The sequence below is a fragment of the Ictidomys tridecemlineatus genome, chromosome 7, assembly GCF_052094955.1.
Source record: "Ictidomys tridecemlineatus isolate mIctTri1 chromosome 7, mIctTri1.hap1, whole genome shotgun sequence".
NCBI classification, from domain to species: Eukaryota; Metazoa; Chordata; class Mammalia; order Rodentia; family Sciuridae; genus Ictidomys; species Ictidomys tridecemlineatus.
This window is the reverse complement of record NC_135483.1, coordinates 79,843,124-79,860,997: the sequence shown is the minus strand read 5'-3', so window position 1 is coordinate 79,860,997 and position 17,874 is coordinate 79,843,124. Positions and strand designations below refer to the sequence as shown.

The 17,874-nt window shown below is 37.1% G+C and overlaps 1 protein-coding gene across 5 annotated transcripts in view; it reads right to left on the bottom strand.

Annotated features, from left to right (window-relative positions):
• Prkdc (protein kinase, DNA-activated, catalytic subunit) overlaps positions 1-17,874 on the bottom strand; it is a 164,080-nt gene that overhangs the window by 90,035 nt on the left and 56,171 nt on the right. For all 5 annotated transcript variants that reach the window (XM_040294077.2, XM_040294078.2, XM_040294074.2 and 2 more), the window contains 8 exons: positions 13,667-13,890; positions 12,181-12,389; positions 11,647-11,779; positions 11,045-11,200; positions 9,915-10,118; positions 3,479-3,664; positions 2,780-2,884; positions 1,728-1,895 (listed from right to left, as the gene is read on the bottom strand). In XM_040294077.2, coding sequence (XP_040150011.2) covers positions 1,728-1,895; positions 2,780-2,884; positions 3,479-3,664; positions 9,915-10,118; positions 11,045-11,200; positions 11,647-11,779; positions 12,181-12,389; positions 13,667-13,890 — 1,385 coding nt within the window. The remainder of the gene's footprint in view (positions 1-1,727; positions 1,896-2,779; positions 2,885-3,478; positions 3,665-9,914; positions 10,119-11,044; positions 11,201-11,646; positions 11,780-12,180; positions 12,390-13,666; positions 13,891-17,874) is intronic.

Here is a 17,874-nt window from a genome sequence, read left to right as displayed (position 1 = left end):
TTCTTGAAATATCATTATTGTTACTGTTATTTTGGTATCAGGGATTAAACACAGGGGCATTTAACAGTGACCCATATGCCCTGCCATTTTTTATATTTTATTTAGAGACAGGGTCTTGCTGAGTTGCTTAGGGCCTCAACAAGTTGCTGAGGCTAGCTTTGAACTTACAATCTTCCTGCCTCAGCCTCCAGAGCCACTGGGATTACAAGTGGGCACCACCAAGCCCAGCTTTCCCCACCATTCTTATTACAGGGCAGAAGTCCTTCTTCAGGCTCCCATTCTCTGTCTCAGTGTCTGTTTGTTCCACTTTCTAGGCAATACTCTCAATTTTATCTTCATAAGATAACAGGAAAGTTTTAATTTAAGTTTTGCTTTTACATATTTAATTTCCACAGCCCCCGTTTTTTCCTATTTCATGGACACAGTGCCTTCCTTCATTTCTCAATCTATTCTTACACATTCTTTCTTCTTCCCTCCTTTGGTTGACTCCATTCCCTCTGACCTCCATTTTCCTGTTGTTCTGCATCTTTTTTTTTTTCTTTTTGTGAGGGGGAGTGGGGGCAGTATGAGTGCTGGGGACTGAACCCAGGACCTCACACAAGTTAGAAAAACATTCTACCACTGGGCTACATCCCCAGCCCAAAGCAGTTTGATCACTTATTTATTTTGAGATATAGTTGTCTCATTTCTCAGTCTGGCCTTGAACCTGTTGTCACCACACCCCTGGTTTGTATCTTTTTTTTTTTTTTTTTTTTGGAGAAGCTTTCTTTATTCATTCATGTTCATTGTTTTGTTTTGTTTTGTTTTTTTTGTATTGCATTTATGTTTAAAAAATACTAAGGATCAATTTAGAATCTTTGTGAATGCTAAAATCATGAACTAACAGATTATTGGAGAACAGAATATTTACATAATATCAACATAACCAGACTGAGGTCACTATCATGAGGCAACTAATATCATTTGCCACTTGCTGTGCTACTGTTGCCAAGAAGGTTAACCTGAATCTCCTGACTAAGCTTTAAATCTAACTTTCCATTTAGAAGAAAATAAAAGATAAATAGACAAGTCAAACAAATAGGGGGAAATATCCAAAAAAATGGTCTCTGGTTCTTTCAAAAATGGAAAGTCTTGGTGTCATCAATTTGTGACCCCAAAGCCGAGGTCCTTTCTCCCTCTTTGAATTGTAGAACCAGTAACAAAATAAAGCATGAATAGAGCAGTAAAGGATACTTTTATATAGCAAATTTATTTTTATTTTATACTTTTATAGAAAAGGTGGGAGATAAACTCACAAATCAACTTCCCACCCATTGGACAAGAGAACCAAAGAAGTGTGGAGTCTAGAGGAAGTTGTGGTGCCTTTTACAGCCAGTCCTGAACCCTGCAGCAACCTTCCCACCATGACATTCTTTATAAAGAACATCCTTAAGTCCAACTCAGCCCAGTGGGAGAATATTTCTTAGCTTCTTTTGGTATTATTGCTCATAATTTACATATCATTACACATTCCGTTTTTATGCATTAAATATTTCACAATTTAATAGTAAGGGGAAAATAAATTACAGTGCATTCAGCTATTTACCTGCCTGTGCAGCCAGCCAGGAAATGGATTAAAATGAATTCTTAAAGAATTCTTCTCTAATTCTGAATATTTCACTTACTTCTTTTCATCAAGAAATTAAAAAAAATAAAAATGTTTAAATTTTGGTACTACTAATACTAACCTTTTTCATGCAATCCACATAATTATTGTACCTCAGAGTTCCCGGGGGAAATTCATTGGAGTTCATGGGGAAATTAGAAACAATGAGCATTTCTAGAACATGCTTAAGGTCCTCCAGACTGTCTCCAGTCAGGCTGGTAAAGAATGGAAGAAGAATTACAGCTTGGCCCTGTGGAAAAACATAGACATATGCATCATGCTAACGGTGATTTACAAATCCTACAGATTATATAAAAATACTGCTTTCTAAATAAAATACTATGTGGATTCAAGAATGACTTCGGAGTAACTTCTGGATTACATTGAAAACCAACCTGAATGCAATTCTGTACCTTGACTTCCACTCCAGAGATGAGTGGGATGACGTAGAGCTATATGTATACACATAAATAAAATACTGTGTGCTGGCTCTGTAGGAGTTTATCCTTCTACAAATAAAAACCCTAACTGAAATGTAATAGATGAGTTTTAAATGGAAAAAAATGACCTCTGAGGTAATTTATAACTTACCCACTGCATAACTACCTTAGTATCTCATACTGAGCTTCATTTTAGAGCTTAAAACATTATAAAACTTTAAAATTAGCAACCTTAAAATTACAGTATTTATTAAATTCTTGACCCCCCAAATTGAGATTTTGTTATATTTAATGGTAAAAAAGACTAAGTAATAAATATAGCAAATCTAAAAAGCTAATTTAAATCATATGTGCAAAGACAAATGTAAATTCTCCTAAGTATGACAATCTTCATGATTATAGTTTAAAAGAAATGCTCTCATTTCTTGGAGAGACATACTGAAGCACATGCAGATTAAATGTACCAAATCCTGGGGGTGTCCTTCAAGAGGAAAGGGGCTGCATAGTTGGAACAAACCTGCCCCACAAACTGAGTTAATAAAATAGATGATAAGTACATAGGGACTTACTGTGCTAGTCTATTTTTGGATGTGTGAAATTTTCCACAAAAAACAGAAAGCACGATAAATATGCAAAAATATAAAAGTCTGAAAAAAGAATATAATCTGGGAAAAAATATTTTCCAATCATTTACCTTCAAGTGCAGACCCAACTCTGAATCAGCAAGGAGACTAGTATATGTTGTAAAGACTTCAGGGAATGAGTTATGATTTGTATTAAAAGAGACAGATGAATCAATCTAAAAGAAGGGAAAGAAAAATATGACACATTTCTTTTTATATCTCCATTTTCTTTAACTCATTTTCCAAATGCTTAAATTTCAGAAATAAACTTCGAATCTGTTCTTGGGCTTCAACAATACTTCAACAATCTTATTTTGAAATACTTTAATGTTAACTGCTAAGATAAAGTATGTAAAGGTACAACAAAAAGATAATACAAGAAATGATAAGCAGGGGGCATAGTAGGGGATAGGAAAGGTAGCAGAATACAACAGTCACTAATATGCCATTATGTAAAAATGTGAGTATGTAACAGAAGTGAGTCTGTATTATGTATTTGGGGAGTTCAAAACCCAATTGAGTCGAATGTATGAAAGATGATATGTCTTGAGCTCTGTAATGTTTTGAACAATCAATAAAAAAAAAAAAAAAAAGAAATGATAAGCATAATAAATAATGATATAAAATAATGGAAAAAGTAAAAAAAATGTAATCAGTAATTACCCCTCCCCAATGATTTTTATTGATCAAACCAATGAGCCTTTGAAGCTACTTCCATTAAATTTTTAAAGATACAGCCTTATGGTTCTCAAAACGCAAACTGGAAATACCTGTAAAACTTTTGTCAGTAAGGCCAGTACCGCCATTTTACTTTCTGGAGCAGAATCCTTGGCCCACCATGAATCACACTTCCTCCAGTTCTGCAGAATTGTAGTCGCAAGCTTCAGTCCTTGGTGTTTCTGAACAGCTCGATCCCTAAAGCTCTGATCTAACATACCATTCAAAACAGCACTCACCTGAAAAAATTTTGTAATGAATGAGGAAAAATTCTCAGTATTGAGAATAACAGATATTAAACAAAATTTACTTTCATTTCAAAGCTATTCTTAGGTAACAGAAACACTATTTCTTTAACAGATGTTTACTTCAAACCCTTTTAATTTGCAAACAGTATTTTACTACATAAATTCTTTCCCACATAAAGAAGAGCATGACCTTATTGATGTCATTGTGCTCCTCCTGCCACTCTTGGTGCTCTTAGTTTGGGGCATTTTTGATCCAACTCCAGTTGGAAGAGGAAGGAGCTCTTTTCTTTTTCAGTAGCAATGCCTGTTTCAGGAACACTGTATCTTATCTCATGGAGGTTTTTCCTTCTTTTTACATTTCCATCACTAAAGAACTTCTGCTACACATTGCTTTTTTCCTGCTGCACTTTTTAGTATCATTCTCTCCAGGTCTTGGCTTCTTAGCTAAGAAGAACTGACTGTAAGTGCTGTGCAGGGGCAAAGATCACATGCTGTGAGGGTCACCATTGTCACTAGTTGGCAATGACAACTGAATCTTTATTTTCTCCTAGGCCTGTCAGAATATTCTGAGGGTAAGCACCTAGTTGACAGTATCCCAGACTCAAATTGGAAGGTAAGGATGAAGTGCCTGCCTCCAGGACTAGAATTTGGGTAAGCTTTCAACTTTGTCTGTTTTCATGATGGAATCTTTACACTCTATTACGCAGAATCCTGGGCCAAGATACTCATGTCCCTAGAAATCATCACTTTCAGTCTTCTTCCTGGTAGCAGGACTGGGCCCTGGTGACTGGAGGCTGACTTTGCACCAGGCCTCCCTCCTCAGACTCTGGTCATCCCACCCTCCTGCTGCTGTCATAGAACAGCTATTGGGCAGGCATGGTGGCCCACGTCTGTAATTCCAGGGACTCAGGAGGCTGACACAGGAGAATTGCCAGGTTCAGGCAAGCCTCAGCAACTTAGTGAGATGCTCAGAAACTTAGCAAAACCCTGTCTCAAAATAAAAACAACAGGAGAGGGAAGATGACAGAGTAGAGAAAGGAAGCACAGCTGAGCAGTCTCTCGGCACCAGACTTATACGATAGGAAGGCAATGAGTAAAAAAAGGAATGTCATTGAAACCCAATACTGAACTGTAGTTAAAGAAATAAAATAAAAATTCACATAGGAACAGAACGTCAGTAACTTCTGCGTAAGAAATAATACCTTAGAGGCTGGGGTTGTAGCTCAAGGGTAGAGTACTTGCCCAGCACATGTGTGAGGCACTGGGTTCAATCATCAGTACAACATAAAAATAAATATAAAATAAAGGTACTGTGTCCATTTACAAATTAAAACAATACCTTAGATACACATCAGCTCTGGTTGCCATCAGAACAGAGCAAGGAATGTGCACAAAGAAATGTGTGGCCAGCAAATGAAGAAATTAGAAAATAAAGAAAACTGACTTAGGAAAACCTGGGTTTACAGAAAAAGGCAGATGTTAATGGGCACAGTTGATGAGGTAAGCACCTCAGTGAAAGAAAATTCAAAGCAGTCTGCAGGGGTGAAAGGATTCCGGTGCGTGGGGCAGATGTTGGTGAGCACCCCAGGAGTGTGGCACTCCAGGGCAGATACCCAGACTGTACTATTCATCAGCACTTCCCAATCAATCCCACCCAATATTGAGAGATGAGAAGCTGAGAGCTACTACACCCTGCTACCAGCTACACGAGGAGCACAAGGACAGTGACCAAAAATACAGAGCCAAAAAAATAAAGTCTGAAAATCCATTCCTACCAGCAGATTTAACTCTCACAGTGGAAACAAGCAAGCCTTTTATCTCTCATTAAGATTTTCTTTTTTACTCCATATTCCCAGTTTTTAGCTTTATTATATTTTAACGTTTTTCGATTTCTTCAAACATCATTTTAGCATACTGTATTACTCTTCACTTTTTTCCTTTCATTATGTATGATTTTTTCATTATGTATGATTTTTTGTTTTTTCTGTACAAAAAACTGTTTGAGTATATATTTATATGTATACACACACACACACATATACACTAATAACTTTTACTTACACATTGATAGCTCTCTGTCTTGAATATATTTATTATTTAGTTTTCATTAAACTTAGGTATGTTACAATTATACAAGAATTTGTGTTATTTTAATTTCACATTGGCTTATTCTTTCTTTTTTTGGTACTGGAGATTGAACTTAACCACTGAGTCATTTTTTATGTTTTTGATTTTGAAACAGGGCCTCACTAGGTTGCCGAGGCTGGCTCTGAACTTGTGATACTCCTGCTTCAGCCTCCCAAGCTGCTGGAATTCCAGGCTGGTTCTTTTACACCTACATCCTAGCTCCCCTTCTTCACTCTCTTCCCCCAGTAACAGCCAAAATCTCCTATTCCCTCCTCTTCTCTTTTTTTCAATATGTTCAGTTAACTTATTATCCCTTCTTTACAGCTGACATCTGCTCCCTACCACTTCTCTCTCTCCTCTGATCACTTTTTCAAACACTTCAAACTTTCTCTTGCCTACCCTATTTTCTCTTAAGAAACTGTAATTCCACTAATTTTTAGAAATTATACAGACTATGTAACTCCTACCCCATTCAAACTGTTGTAATTATTAAAGTATAGGACAACATAGTAGTCACCTACTGTCAAATGCCTGATCTAGTTCAGTTTTTTATTGTAGGTATTATTATTAAAAGCTGACCCCACCATTCCTATATAGGTGTCAAAGTAGACACCAGGCAATTATATTAAGGCTGTATATTTGTTGCTAACATTAGTTCCATTCCTGATTCTCGCTCCCTCTAAAAGGGCTTGGAAAGATCACAGAGTAGAGATCTCACAAGTGAGAAATACATCTCTATGAAGCAGTAGTGAATCTCACCCTACATACAATATACCCCTACTTGAGCCCTAATGTTACTTCAACTCAAAGAACTGAGGAGACAGAAACCCAAACCAATAAGAAGGATGCAAGGAGGAATAATCAGAAAGGAACCTCAACTCCCACCCCTTGGAACCTCTACTTATACATCAGAAACAGAGAAAAGTCCCCGAACAAATAAGATAATTGGATACAAGTAAAAAGGAGGAAGGGGAACCCAATTAGTGCACAAGACTAGGAATCAGAATATATGAGGAAACAGGCAAACAAATCTCTCCCCTAAATTCATAATCCCCCCAAAAAGGACTCTACTGATACTGATAGTCAAAATCCCAGAGAAATATTACAAAAAATTGATTATCGAAATGTTCAGTAAACTAAAGGATGATCTAAGTAATGAATTGAGAGCAAATGCAGAAGGTGAAAGACCATTTCAATAAAGAAACAGAAACAGTGAAAAGAAACCAATCAGAACTCCTGGAAATGAAAGACACAATCAAAGAAATTAAAAATGCACTTGAAAGCATCACTAACAGATTGGATTGCATAGAATATGGACCTATTCAATGAGAAGCTCTCTATTGACATATCATAATCAAAATGCCTATCATAGAAAATAAAAGAAAAAATACTACAAGCTGTGAGAGAAAAAGGTTACATTTAGAGGCCAACCTATAAGGCTCACTTCTGATTTCTCAAATCAGACCCTAAGATCAAGAAGGGCCTGGAATGAAGTAGTTCAAGCTCTAAAAGAAAACAACTGCCAGTCAAGATTACTTTACTCAGCAAAGCTCAGTTTCAAAATAGAGGGGGAAATTAAAACTTTCCATAACAAGAAAATACTAAAAGAATTAATGATCACCAAGCCAGCAGGACAAAGAATACTCAAACATAAACTGCACACAGGGGGACTCAAAAACAAATTGCAAAGTTCCCAATCAGAGAAAGATCAATAGAAGAGTGATCCACTAAATGAGAAGCAAGGCAGTATTAAATATAACAAAACATGAAAATGACAGGAAACCACGAACACCATTTCCACACTGATGCTGAAAGCTAATGGTCTCAACTGCCCAATTAAGACACAGATTAGCAGGATGGATCAAAGAACAAGATACAACTATATGTTGTCTATAAAAGACTTGTTTTATAGGTGAAGACACCCACAAGCTGAAGGTAAAAGTATGAAAAAAAAAAAAATCCCAGGGATACGACCCTCAAAACAAGCAGGAATAGCTACTCTCATATCTCACAGAGCAGATTTCAAACAAAAATTAATCAGAATAGACAAAGAAGAGCTGGGTGTGGTGGTGTACACCTATAATCTGTACACCTGTAATCCCAGTAATTTGGGAGGCTGAAGCAGAAGGATAGTGAGTTCAAAGTCAGCTTTAGCAATTTAAGCAAGGATCTACACAACTTAGTGAAACCCTGTCTCTAAATAAAATATTTATTTTATTTATTTATGTGCTACGGATGTGTCTCAGTGGTTAAGTGGCCTGGAGTTCAATTACTGGTACCAAAAAGAGAGACACACACACACAAACAAGGCCACTGAATCCTGGTAAAGGGAACAATCCAATAAGAAGATATAACAATAGTAAATATTTATGCTCCAAGTGTCAGCACATCCAGTTACATTTAAAAAATAAATAAATAAAACTCTTCACAGCCTTTGTCACCCTGGAAGTCTTTTCTCTATATCCTTCAAGACAACATTATTATTATTTTTTTTAATCCTGTTTTATTAATTTAGTGTGATAGGGAAGGAACAAAGATAAATGTGTATGTTTTTATTCATCATTTTCACCAGAAGCCTAAATAGTTTAAAAGCTCAAAATGTTAAATTTCCTGATATAGCCACTATCATTTTATTTCTAACTTTAATGAATACAAATTCATGGCTGTAGATATAGTTCACTGGTAGATCATTTGCCTAGGAAGCATAAGGCTTTGTGTTCAATCCTCTACACATAAATAAATTAATTAATTAATAATAAATAAATACATAGATAGATAGATAGATGCTAGTAGCATCTCACAAAATAATCCCTTGACAACAGGAAAGCACTGTTTGGAACAAGAGGGTTCAACTTTGCAACCTCCCCCTTAAAATTATCCTACCAATATGTTTTCTGTCTACAGGCAGGTTACATTTCAAAATTTCAGAAGTTTAACAAATCAAAGTCAAAGATTTATTAAATATTGATCTCTGAAGAATCAATATGAAAAGGCAAAGACAGATAGAGCAAGTATATGCAGGAAATGACTTGGCACTGATGGCATGAGAAACCTTTAGCAGTGTGGAAGATCAATTCATGGGAGCAAGGGCAGTTACAGCCTTGTAGGTTAGGTGTGAAAGCTCCATTGCTGAAATCAGAGTTTCTCTGCTTCTGCTGGCATGTGGGAACTGCATAAGCTGCGCCTCGGCAGTCAAGAAAGCCCATTTTATGTTAGCAGCTAATCAAGACAGGGATATCTGCCAGGATTGTAACTGGCAAAACCAAATTCTTCTCCACTACTAACAAGTGATGTGCTGCAGCTCTTAAGTGGGCTATGCCTGCTGGTGTCACAGCAATCCCCAGCAGTTCACCACTAATTCTTTCTGGGTTCTTGTCTCATGAATTTGAAGGATGAAATCCATAGACAAAAAAGAGTATAAAAGAGTAGGATTTATTAAAATGGGAAGACAAGAGCTGTCGCAGACAAGAGGGATTGCAGCTTGAGGGAGATAGTCCAGGGTTTATATAGCTCTCAGGCCAATGCTATTGGTCCAAACTTATACTAATGAGATTTTGAAAAAGTACCAATGTTATTGGTCCAGATTTATGTTAATCAGATCTTGGAAAGTATCAATGCTATTGGTTAGCTCTTGAGTTAACTTTCCTGCTATTTCCATCTGGGTCTGCCATTTCTGTTTTCCTATTTGCTCACCTGGCCTGGGGGCAGGCCACCTGAGGCAACGGGTTGGCACACCCTGGTGGGCCCCTGCACTGACAGGGTAGGCTCCCTGCAGCCATAGCCTGGGCTTGCTACTCGGGGACAAAGTCTTGGATTCATTATGACATCTTGGCAAAAGTCCTGTACTGTAAGGTTTGCCTTATGATATTAGTCCTAGGAACTTTAGAGGCATGAGGGAATGAAAAAAATCATGAATGTTCCAAAATCCATTTACATTTATTAGCTATTGATAAAGATGGTGTTTTGTTTTTGTGGGTTTTCTTTTGAAATATTAACAAAAACTTTTAATCCTCCAGGAAGAAATCTTATCTTGTTTTGAAAAATCATTTCAGAAATATGGCTGTTTTTATAAGCATAATTATATAAGAAAATATTTAAAGAAAAGTTTTCTTACCATTTTGGGATTGTTCACTGATGATTTCATGAGCTCTGATACAGCAAGGTCTATATTTTTCAACAGCTCAGCATTGATTGTTTCTGAGAACAAGCTATAGAAATACTCCCCATGGGAGAACCTAATGATGCTTTTCTCTGAGTTACCCAAGGATGGCATGAACAGCAGCGCTTCGTTCAGGAGCAGACTCACCAGGCGCTCACACTGTGAGGAAGATAGAAGAAGACCGTTGCAAGGGCCTATCTTCATGTTACAGAAAAGATTCTAGGGTAGAATTCTAAAGGGAATTTGATATGTGAAGCCTGGGTTAAAGTTTTATTTGTACATATTTCAATTAGCTTCCATTTTCTTTTAAATTTTTTGAGTTATAAATGGACAGAATGCCTTTATTTTATTTGTTTATTTTTATGTGGTGCTGAGGATCGAACTCAGTGCCTCACACATGCTAGGTCAGTACTGTGCACACTGAGCCCCAGCCCCAGCTCTAGCTTCCATTTTCTAGGTTTCACTTTAGGAAAAAAATCCCTGAATGATGTTGTTTCCAAATTTCTAGAAAATCTTGCTGCTGCTTGGATGGTATTTTTAGGGCAAGTATTGTTAAACAATTTAAATGTAATTTTCTATACCAAGAGGACAAAGGATCAAGGAAGAAGTCCCTATAATGGGAAAAGGGACAATGGAAAATGTAATGGAGCAAACACACAGGATTAGCTGCAGACCTCAGCTACAGCAGACTAAGACTAGCCCTATTCAGTTCAAAGAGCCTTAAAGACTTTTGCTGTGCTGCTTGGGTGCTTCTGGGATTTTCTTCCAGGGCCTTCCCAAGCCATCTATCCTAAGAACCACCAAAGATAGAAATCACAGGTTATAGTCACAAAATGTTTTTTGCCTAAAGTTCTTTGAAAAACATGACAAACTTTCAATTTAAAACTATTGATCCTTTATTTAAAAAAAAAGGTGTTAAGAAAATAGTCTTTATAAAGAAAGTTCATTGTAAATCAATTATAATACCTGTCCAGCGTCCAGCTAAGATTTTCCCTAACTAAATTATACTTTTCCTAGAGACACACTGCTGGTGAGTTACACACATCCATCATGAAGAAAGCACAACATATAAGTGTTTTTCCTACCTGTCCTCCAAAAGCAAAGGCCAACTCCAGGAGTTCACTGGCCAGGTGCTTACAGCTAGGGTCCAATGATGGCAGACACTGTTCCTCTCCAGGTGCAATCCCTTTATAAACCAGGAAGAGAAGTCTTGTGCCAACAGAATGATGTGAGGCTATAGACTAAAATAAAATTAACATATTCAATAGAAAAACACAATTTCACTTCTCTCATTAGGTAAAAAAAAAAAAAAAAAACAAACTATGTTAGCTGACACTGACAAATGCCTTCCAAGGTTCAGGACATTCTCAACCCAAACTTTGCTTTCTATGCTAAATTTTTTTTTTCAATTTGCATTGTCTTGCCACATAGGTCTAATAGCAGTTGGTTCCTAAAGATTTTTAAAAGGCTGCTCTGAAAATTTTCAACTATTCTTTATTTCACTTTCATTTCATATTTACTTTCATTTTATTTTGAAGATAAAACCTACATTTCTAAAGCAAGTATTTCTGAAATTCCTATTTTAGCATGTCCTATAAAATAAGATATTTTACAAAGAATAAGAATATATAGACCAGATAGCAGAGTTAAACTAAAAGAAATGTGAAAACCAATTGGTTATGGTTACCTGAGGTGGTGATATAATGTGCAAATAGCCTGCTCTGTGAAGCTGTTTGCAGGCCGACACGACAGAAGTCAGCCTGGTCCTCTCCAAGTGAGTGTCAGGGCTATACAAGTCAATGGCACAAAGCTCCTCCATGCTGCCCACGTGAGGGAAACCGGAAGAAAATGAAGTGAATTCTAATTTTATTATCAGGACACACTGAGAAACATGTAAGTTGTATTAAATTCACTAATTACCTAGCTCTCAAATTCATTAACATAGCCCTGGAAAGCAAGCAGGCGACCCCGGACAAGGCTCATGTGTACTAACAGCTATGGAAACAAAACATGGTGCTTACCGCACCTGCCACTCCCCCACTCTAGGTGCAGGGAAAGCATTTCCTAAACACACAATTTCCACACCCATGATGTCAAGACCTTTCCTGGAGAAAACAGGAGCTACAGCAGCTGTGTGTCTATGCAAAGCTGCCAGGAGCACTGCAATGCACTGGGACTTTAAATTCCACAAGACAACACTGAGTGTGACTGGAGTACCCACCTCTGTACTGTTAGGTTTTCCTTCAGGCAAGTCTCCAGGATGTCTTTGTATGGAGACTTCTTTAGTGCTTTCATCAGGTTCACACAAACACTGGGAAGATGATCCATGACCTGGACATCACCAATATTGAAACCTATGCTCATGGGCTCACACAGTGTTTTCACCAAGAGGTTTATAAGGCCTTTGTTACACAAATCCTTCTCCAGGAGCTGTAAAAGATGGTTCAAATAAAATTATTTCTATCAGTCAACAGCTATTTTTGACCACAATGTAAGGTCTGTGAGGTTGAGAATTTTTGCATCACTGAAGCCATGGTCCAACAAACTTTGTGGGCCATGCAGTCTTTGCTGCAATTCCTTAACCCATTCTATTGTAAAAGCAGCATGAACAACAGGTAGATACACATGTTCCAATAAAACTTTATGAGAATCGGCAGTAGCAGGTGTGGTTTTGCCTTTAGAACACAGTTTCTGGCCCTGGTTTAGGGCACTGCTGTATCCCCAGAGCCTACAGTAAGGCCTGGCATACAGCAGCAACTGGATGGACTAAGTGGACTTTGAATAATATAATACATTTCACAGTTATATTTACAAATATTTGCAAGTTTGCTTCTAAGACAGATGTTTGATCACAGTGCTAACTACAGCATCCAATGAAACATTCGGAAAAACTATTTCATACTTTATTCCCACATCTAAAATCTGAAAGGTAATGCAGTTTTATTGGAGGTTGAGTAACTCTTATCTGAAATCCTTGGGACCAAAGTATTTCAGACTTCAATTCTTTCACATTTGGGAATATTTGCATAGTTGAGAATCCCCAATCCAAAAATATGAAATCTAAAATGCTCCAAAATTTGAAACTTTTTGAGTGCCAACATGACATTCAGTTTCAGATTTTGGAACATTTAGATTTCAGATTTTTGGATTAGAGAGGATCAACATGTATTTTCAAAAATAGATTGTACATCATGGTAACTACAATGAAAAACAATGTCTTGTCAGGCAGGAGGTACATGTCTGTAATCCCAGTGACGGGGAAGGCTAAGGAAAGAGGATCACAAGTTTGAGGCTAGCCTAGATAAGTCAGTGAGATCCTGTCTCAAAATAAAAAGCAAAATGGGCTAGGAATGTAGTGGGACAGCCCTCCTGGGTTCAATCCCCAGTTCCCCCCTCCACACACATACACACAATGTAATATATACTTGAAAATTCCTGATAACAAATTTTAAATGTTCTTACAAGAACAAAAGAAAATGTGAAGTAACATATATGTTCATTAGTTTGATTTAGTCATTTCACCACATATACACATACCAAAATGTTGTACACCATAAACACAAAGAATTTTTGTCAATTAAAATAAAGTAAGAATGGATAAATCTTCTGGCAATGGAAAGTTCCAGAGAAGCCACAGCCATTTCCAATAGGAACTTTTAAAGCTGAGTTCTAGCATCAAATTAACAGAGCAACAGGAGAGACCCTACCTTCCATCCTTCTGAAGAGGTGTTGAGCAGGGTTGTGGTAAATTCCATGACCCGGACCACAATTGTGCATTTACTATAGTTGTACCTTTCCTCCTCCTGTGGGCTGGGTCTGTCTCCTGCTGTCCCAGTGCCAAAACACTTTTCTGGTGCTGTAATATCTTTCATAGCAATACTTTCTAAAAAGAAAGTCATTGACTTCCAAACTGAACACTGTGATTCAATACCTAGAAATAATTACATTAAAATATTAATATATGCTTCTTCCTAACTCTACTAATTTAAAAATTAAAACCCAAAAGTACAACCCAAATAGAATCCAATTTAGACTCATACAATAATTTACCTATACAAGATCAAGTCATGATTCTCAAACACTGCCTATGAGAATATGAATTAATATGATCCCTTAAAAGGGCAATTTGGCAATTCATACCCAAAGCTTTAAAAAATATGCAAGCCAATCTCTATCAGCTATTTTAAAAACACCTATGCTTTCATCCAGCACTAAAATATGAATCTAATAAAATAATGGCAGAGGGCTCGGGTGGTGGCTCAGTAGTAAAGCACTTGCCTAGCATGTGTGAGGCACTGGGTTTGATCCCCAGTACTACATTAAAAAAAAAAAAAAATACTGTGTTATCCACAACTAAAAAAAAAATAATGGCAGAACCACAAAGATGTGTTTATAAGAATGTTTTTATTAACAAAAAAACAAAACAACCTAAATGTAGTTGAAAGGGGCAATATAAGACAAATTATGGCAGTGGTCTTTATGTAAGTGTGGATGGGCACTGGGCACCTTATAGAAACAATTTCCTATCTGCTAGACATCACTTTTTTTTTTTTTTTTTAAATAAAACATCTGTGTGTACACAATCGGGCTGTTTCTCTTGTCCCATTCACCATGACTGGTCTTTCACCTAACATACTACTAACCTCTCCCAGTACTCCAGGATTAAAGAACTTCAGAGACACAAACAAAAGGACAATTTGAAATATCAGTATAAATGTTCAAAGAATAAATAAAGGTAATGACTAAGTAAGATATCTTCTTGGGCCAGGGTTATAACTCAGTGGTAGAGTGCTTGCCTAGCATGCATGAGGCACTGGGTTCGATTCATAGCACCACATATAAATGACTAAATAGAAAATAAGGGTCTACCAACAACTAAAAAAAAAAAAAAAAATCTTATAAGTCTGAGGGCTGCCAATTCTTTGTTTTCAATGTAAGATAAAGTTAATCAAAATGTTAATTAACGCACTGTTAAAAATAATTTAGTAACAGATCACTATGTATTCAAAGAACTGAGACTATATATTAAGAATTACATTGAGCTGGGATTGTGGCTCAGCGGTAGAGCGCTCACCTAGCACGGGCGGGACTCGGGTTCAATCCTTAGCACCACATAAAAATAAAGGCATTGTGTTGTGTGCATCTACACCCAAAAAAATAAATATTAAAAAAAAAAAGAATTACATTCTCAAACATCAAATATCCTTGTCTCCAGCGAATCATCAGAATAAAAGACACATGAATGCCCACCACATATTTGAGACCAGCCTTATCGATTTAGTTAGGCCCTAAGTAAGTTAGTTGGACTCTACCTCAAAATAGAAAATAAAAAGGGCTGGGGATATAGTTCAGTGGTAAAGTATCTCTGGGCTCAATCACTAGAACAACAACAACAACAAAAAAAAAAACCCACAAAATAAAATTGCCTAAGGACCCATTTCTCAGAACTCACCCCCATCATTAAGCAATAAGAACTAAACAAAATCAAATATCCAAAAATGTAATTTAACATTTCATATGTAATAGTTATTATTAAAATTCTTATTATATCAATACGGTCGTAATGAATATAAGTGCCCTAATAATAAATGTAATGACATTGAAAAAATCTTTAAACATGCAGATCCTTTCTTTGCAAAGACATGGACAGGATTATAAGTGAAATATGAAACAAAAAACATAATACTTTGGGATAAAATAGTATGAGGGGTATGGAATGAATACATCAACTCAGGGACTCTGCAAAATTTCTAGTAAAAAAATTGTATTTTAAAGCTGATGATATTAAATACAAAAATACTATAGCACTTAGGAACCACTGAATTAATGAACATTTTAAAAAATGTTAAGTTTTATCTTAAAATAATAACAAGAATGCAAAAAAAATGAGAAAATACATACAAACAATAATTTTTGGTATACAGAAAAAGTTTACAAGAGTAAATACTAAACTGTTATTAGTTTTTATCACTGAGGATTGCATGAGGGGAGAAGATATTGCATGAGGGGAGAAGATTTTGCATGTTTTGCTTCCTGAACTTTTTCCTTGTTAAAACTTTCTGAGTGTTTTAAACAACGAATTTAAGGTATTATTTACAACGGCTAACACTGGTGAAAAGTTTTCCAACTGTTTTCATCTATCCTTCTGAGTCGACTGGGTTTTTTTTTATATTTATTTTTAAATTTTAGGTGGACACATATCTTTATTTTATTTTATGTGGTGCTGAGGATCAAACTCAGTGCCTCATGCATGCTAGGCAAGTGCTCTACCTCTGAGCCACAACCCCAGCCCCTGAGTCGACTATTTTCACCTGTCCTTCTGAGTCAACTGTCTTCAGAATCGAATGAACTGTTTCTAAACCCCAGCACGTGTACACATGTGCGCACACACACATACACACTCCTCACTAGGCCCAGCTTCTACCATTCTCAAGCTAAAACTAAGACCTAGTCTCCCTCTCCCAAATTCCCATAATACCAACTTTATCTCTGACAGAATTGAAGAAAAAATGATAGTTCTTTTAGTATTTCAGCCACAATTAAGAACTAGAATATTGAATACTCCAATTTAAAAATTCAGCCAGGTGCACTGACGAATACCTGCAATCCCAGTGGCTCAGGAGGCTGAGGTATGAGGATTATGAGTTCAAAGCCAGCCTCAGAAACTTAGCAGGGTACTAACAACTCAGTGAGATCCTCTATCTAAATAAAATACAAAGGGGGTCAAGTGCTCCTGAGTTTAATCCCCAGGACCAAAAAAGAAAAAAAATTAATTTAAATAATCTGGCTCAACCCATGGGAAAGAGGATTTATAAGAAGCCTAGCTGCAGAACTTGAAGCAAAGGGCACATCTGCTAGCTCCATATCCTCCATCCCCAAGAGTCACCTCCTTCCCTCATACACCCCACATAGGTCACCAGAAGGATGAAGCTGCCCACCTCTTCCAGCATGGGCTAAGAGTACACACTTGGATCCTGTCCTCTGCAAAAAGCACTATTACTACCATAGAATGATAAAAAGCTGAAGAAATATGAAAATGTAAGGGGAAAAAAGATACTACACAAAAGCTTGGAATAAAATCACAGAATTTCCTATCCTGATGAACTCTTTTAGTTATTCATGCAAACGAAAACCTCTACAGGGTATTTTACTAAAGATTCATGAAGAACTTAGGAACCGGGCTTCACAAATGGATGTGAAATGGCTGAGAGTGTAGTTCAGTGGCAGAGCACTTGGCTTGCGTATGTGAAGCCCTGGGTTTTGATCCCCAACACCCCAAGAAAATCAAATAAAAAAATGCTTGTGGACGTTCTGGCCATGTTTGTGTAGTCCGTGTTTTGTCATCCATATCATATTCACTGTGGATTCAGTGATGCTAGAGTCTGGATGCGGGTCCCCCAAAGGCCTATGCATGAAAGCTCTTAGGCCACCAGCTCCTGTGGCATACTAGTAGATGGTGGAACCTTTAAGCGGTACGCCTTAGTGGGAAACATTTAGGTTTAGGGACATATCCCTGAAGGAGCTACTAGGACTCTTGTCCCCTGATCGATCGATCTATCTCCCTCTCTCTCTCTCTCTCTCTCTCTCTCTCTCTCTCTCTCTCTCTCTCTCTCTCTCTCTCTCTCTCTCTCTCCCCCTGGCTGCCATGATGTGAACAGCTCCCTCTGACACGTACTCCCAACACTAAGGACTGCCTCAACACAGGCCTAAAGACAACACCACCAATTAACCATGGACTGAAACCTCTGAAATCATGAGCCAAAACAAACCTTTCCTATTTGTAAGCTGATTACCTCAGAATTTTGTCACAACAGAGAGTTGACTGACACAAATGAGAATGCAGGTGAAATCCTTTGCATAGCCCTAAGTAACCAGAGTCTGCTGCCAACTGTTACTATCACTTTGACATGGCAGC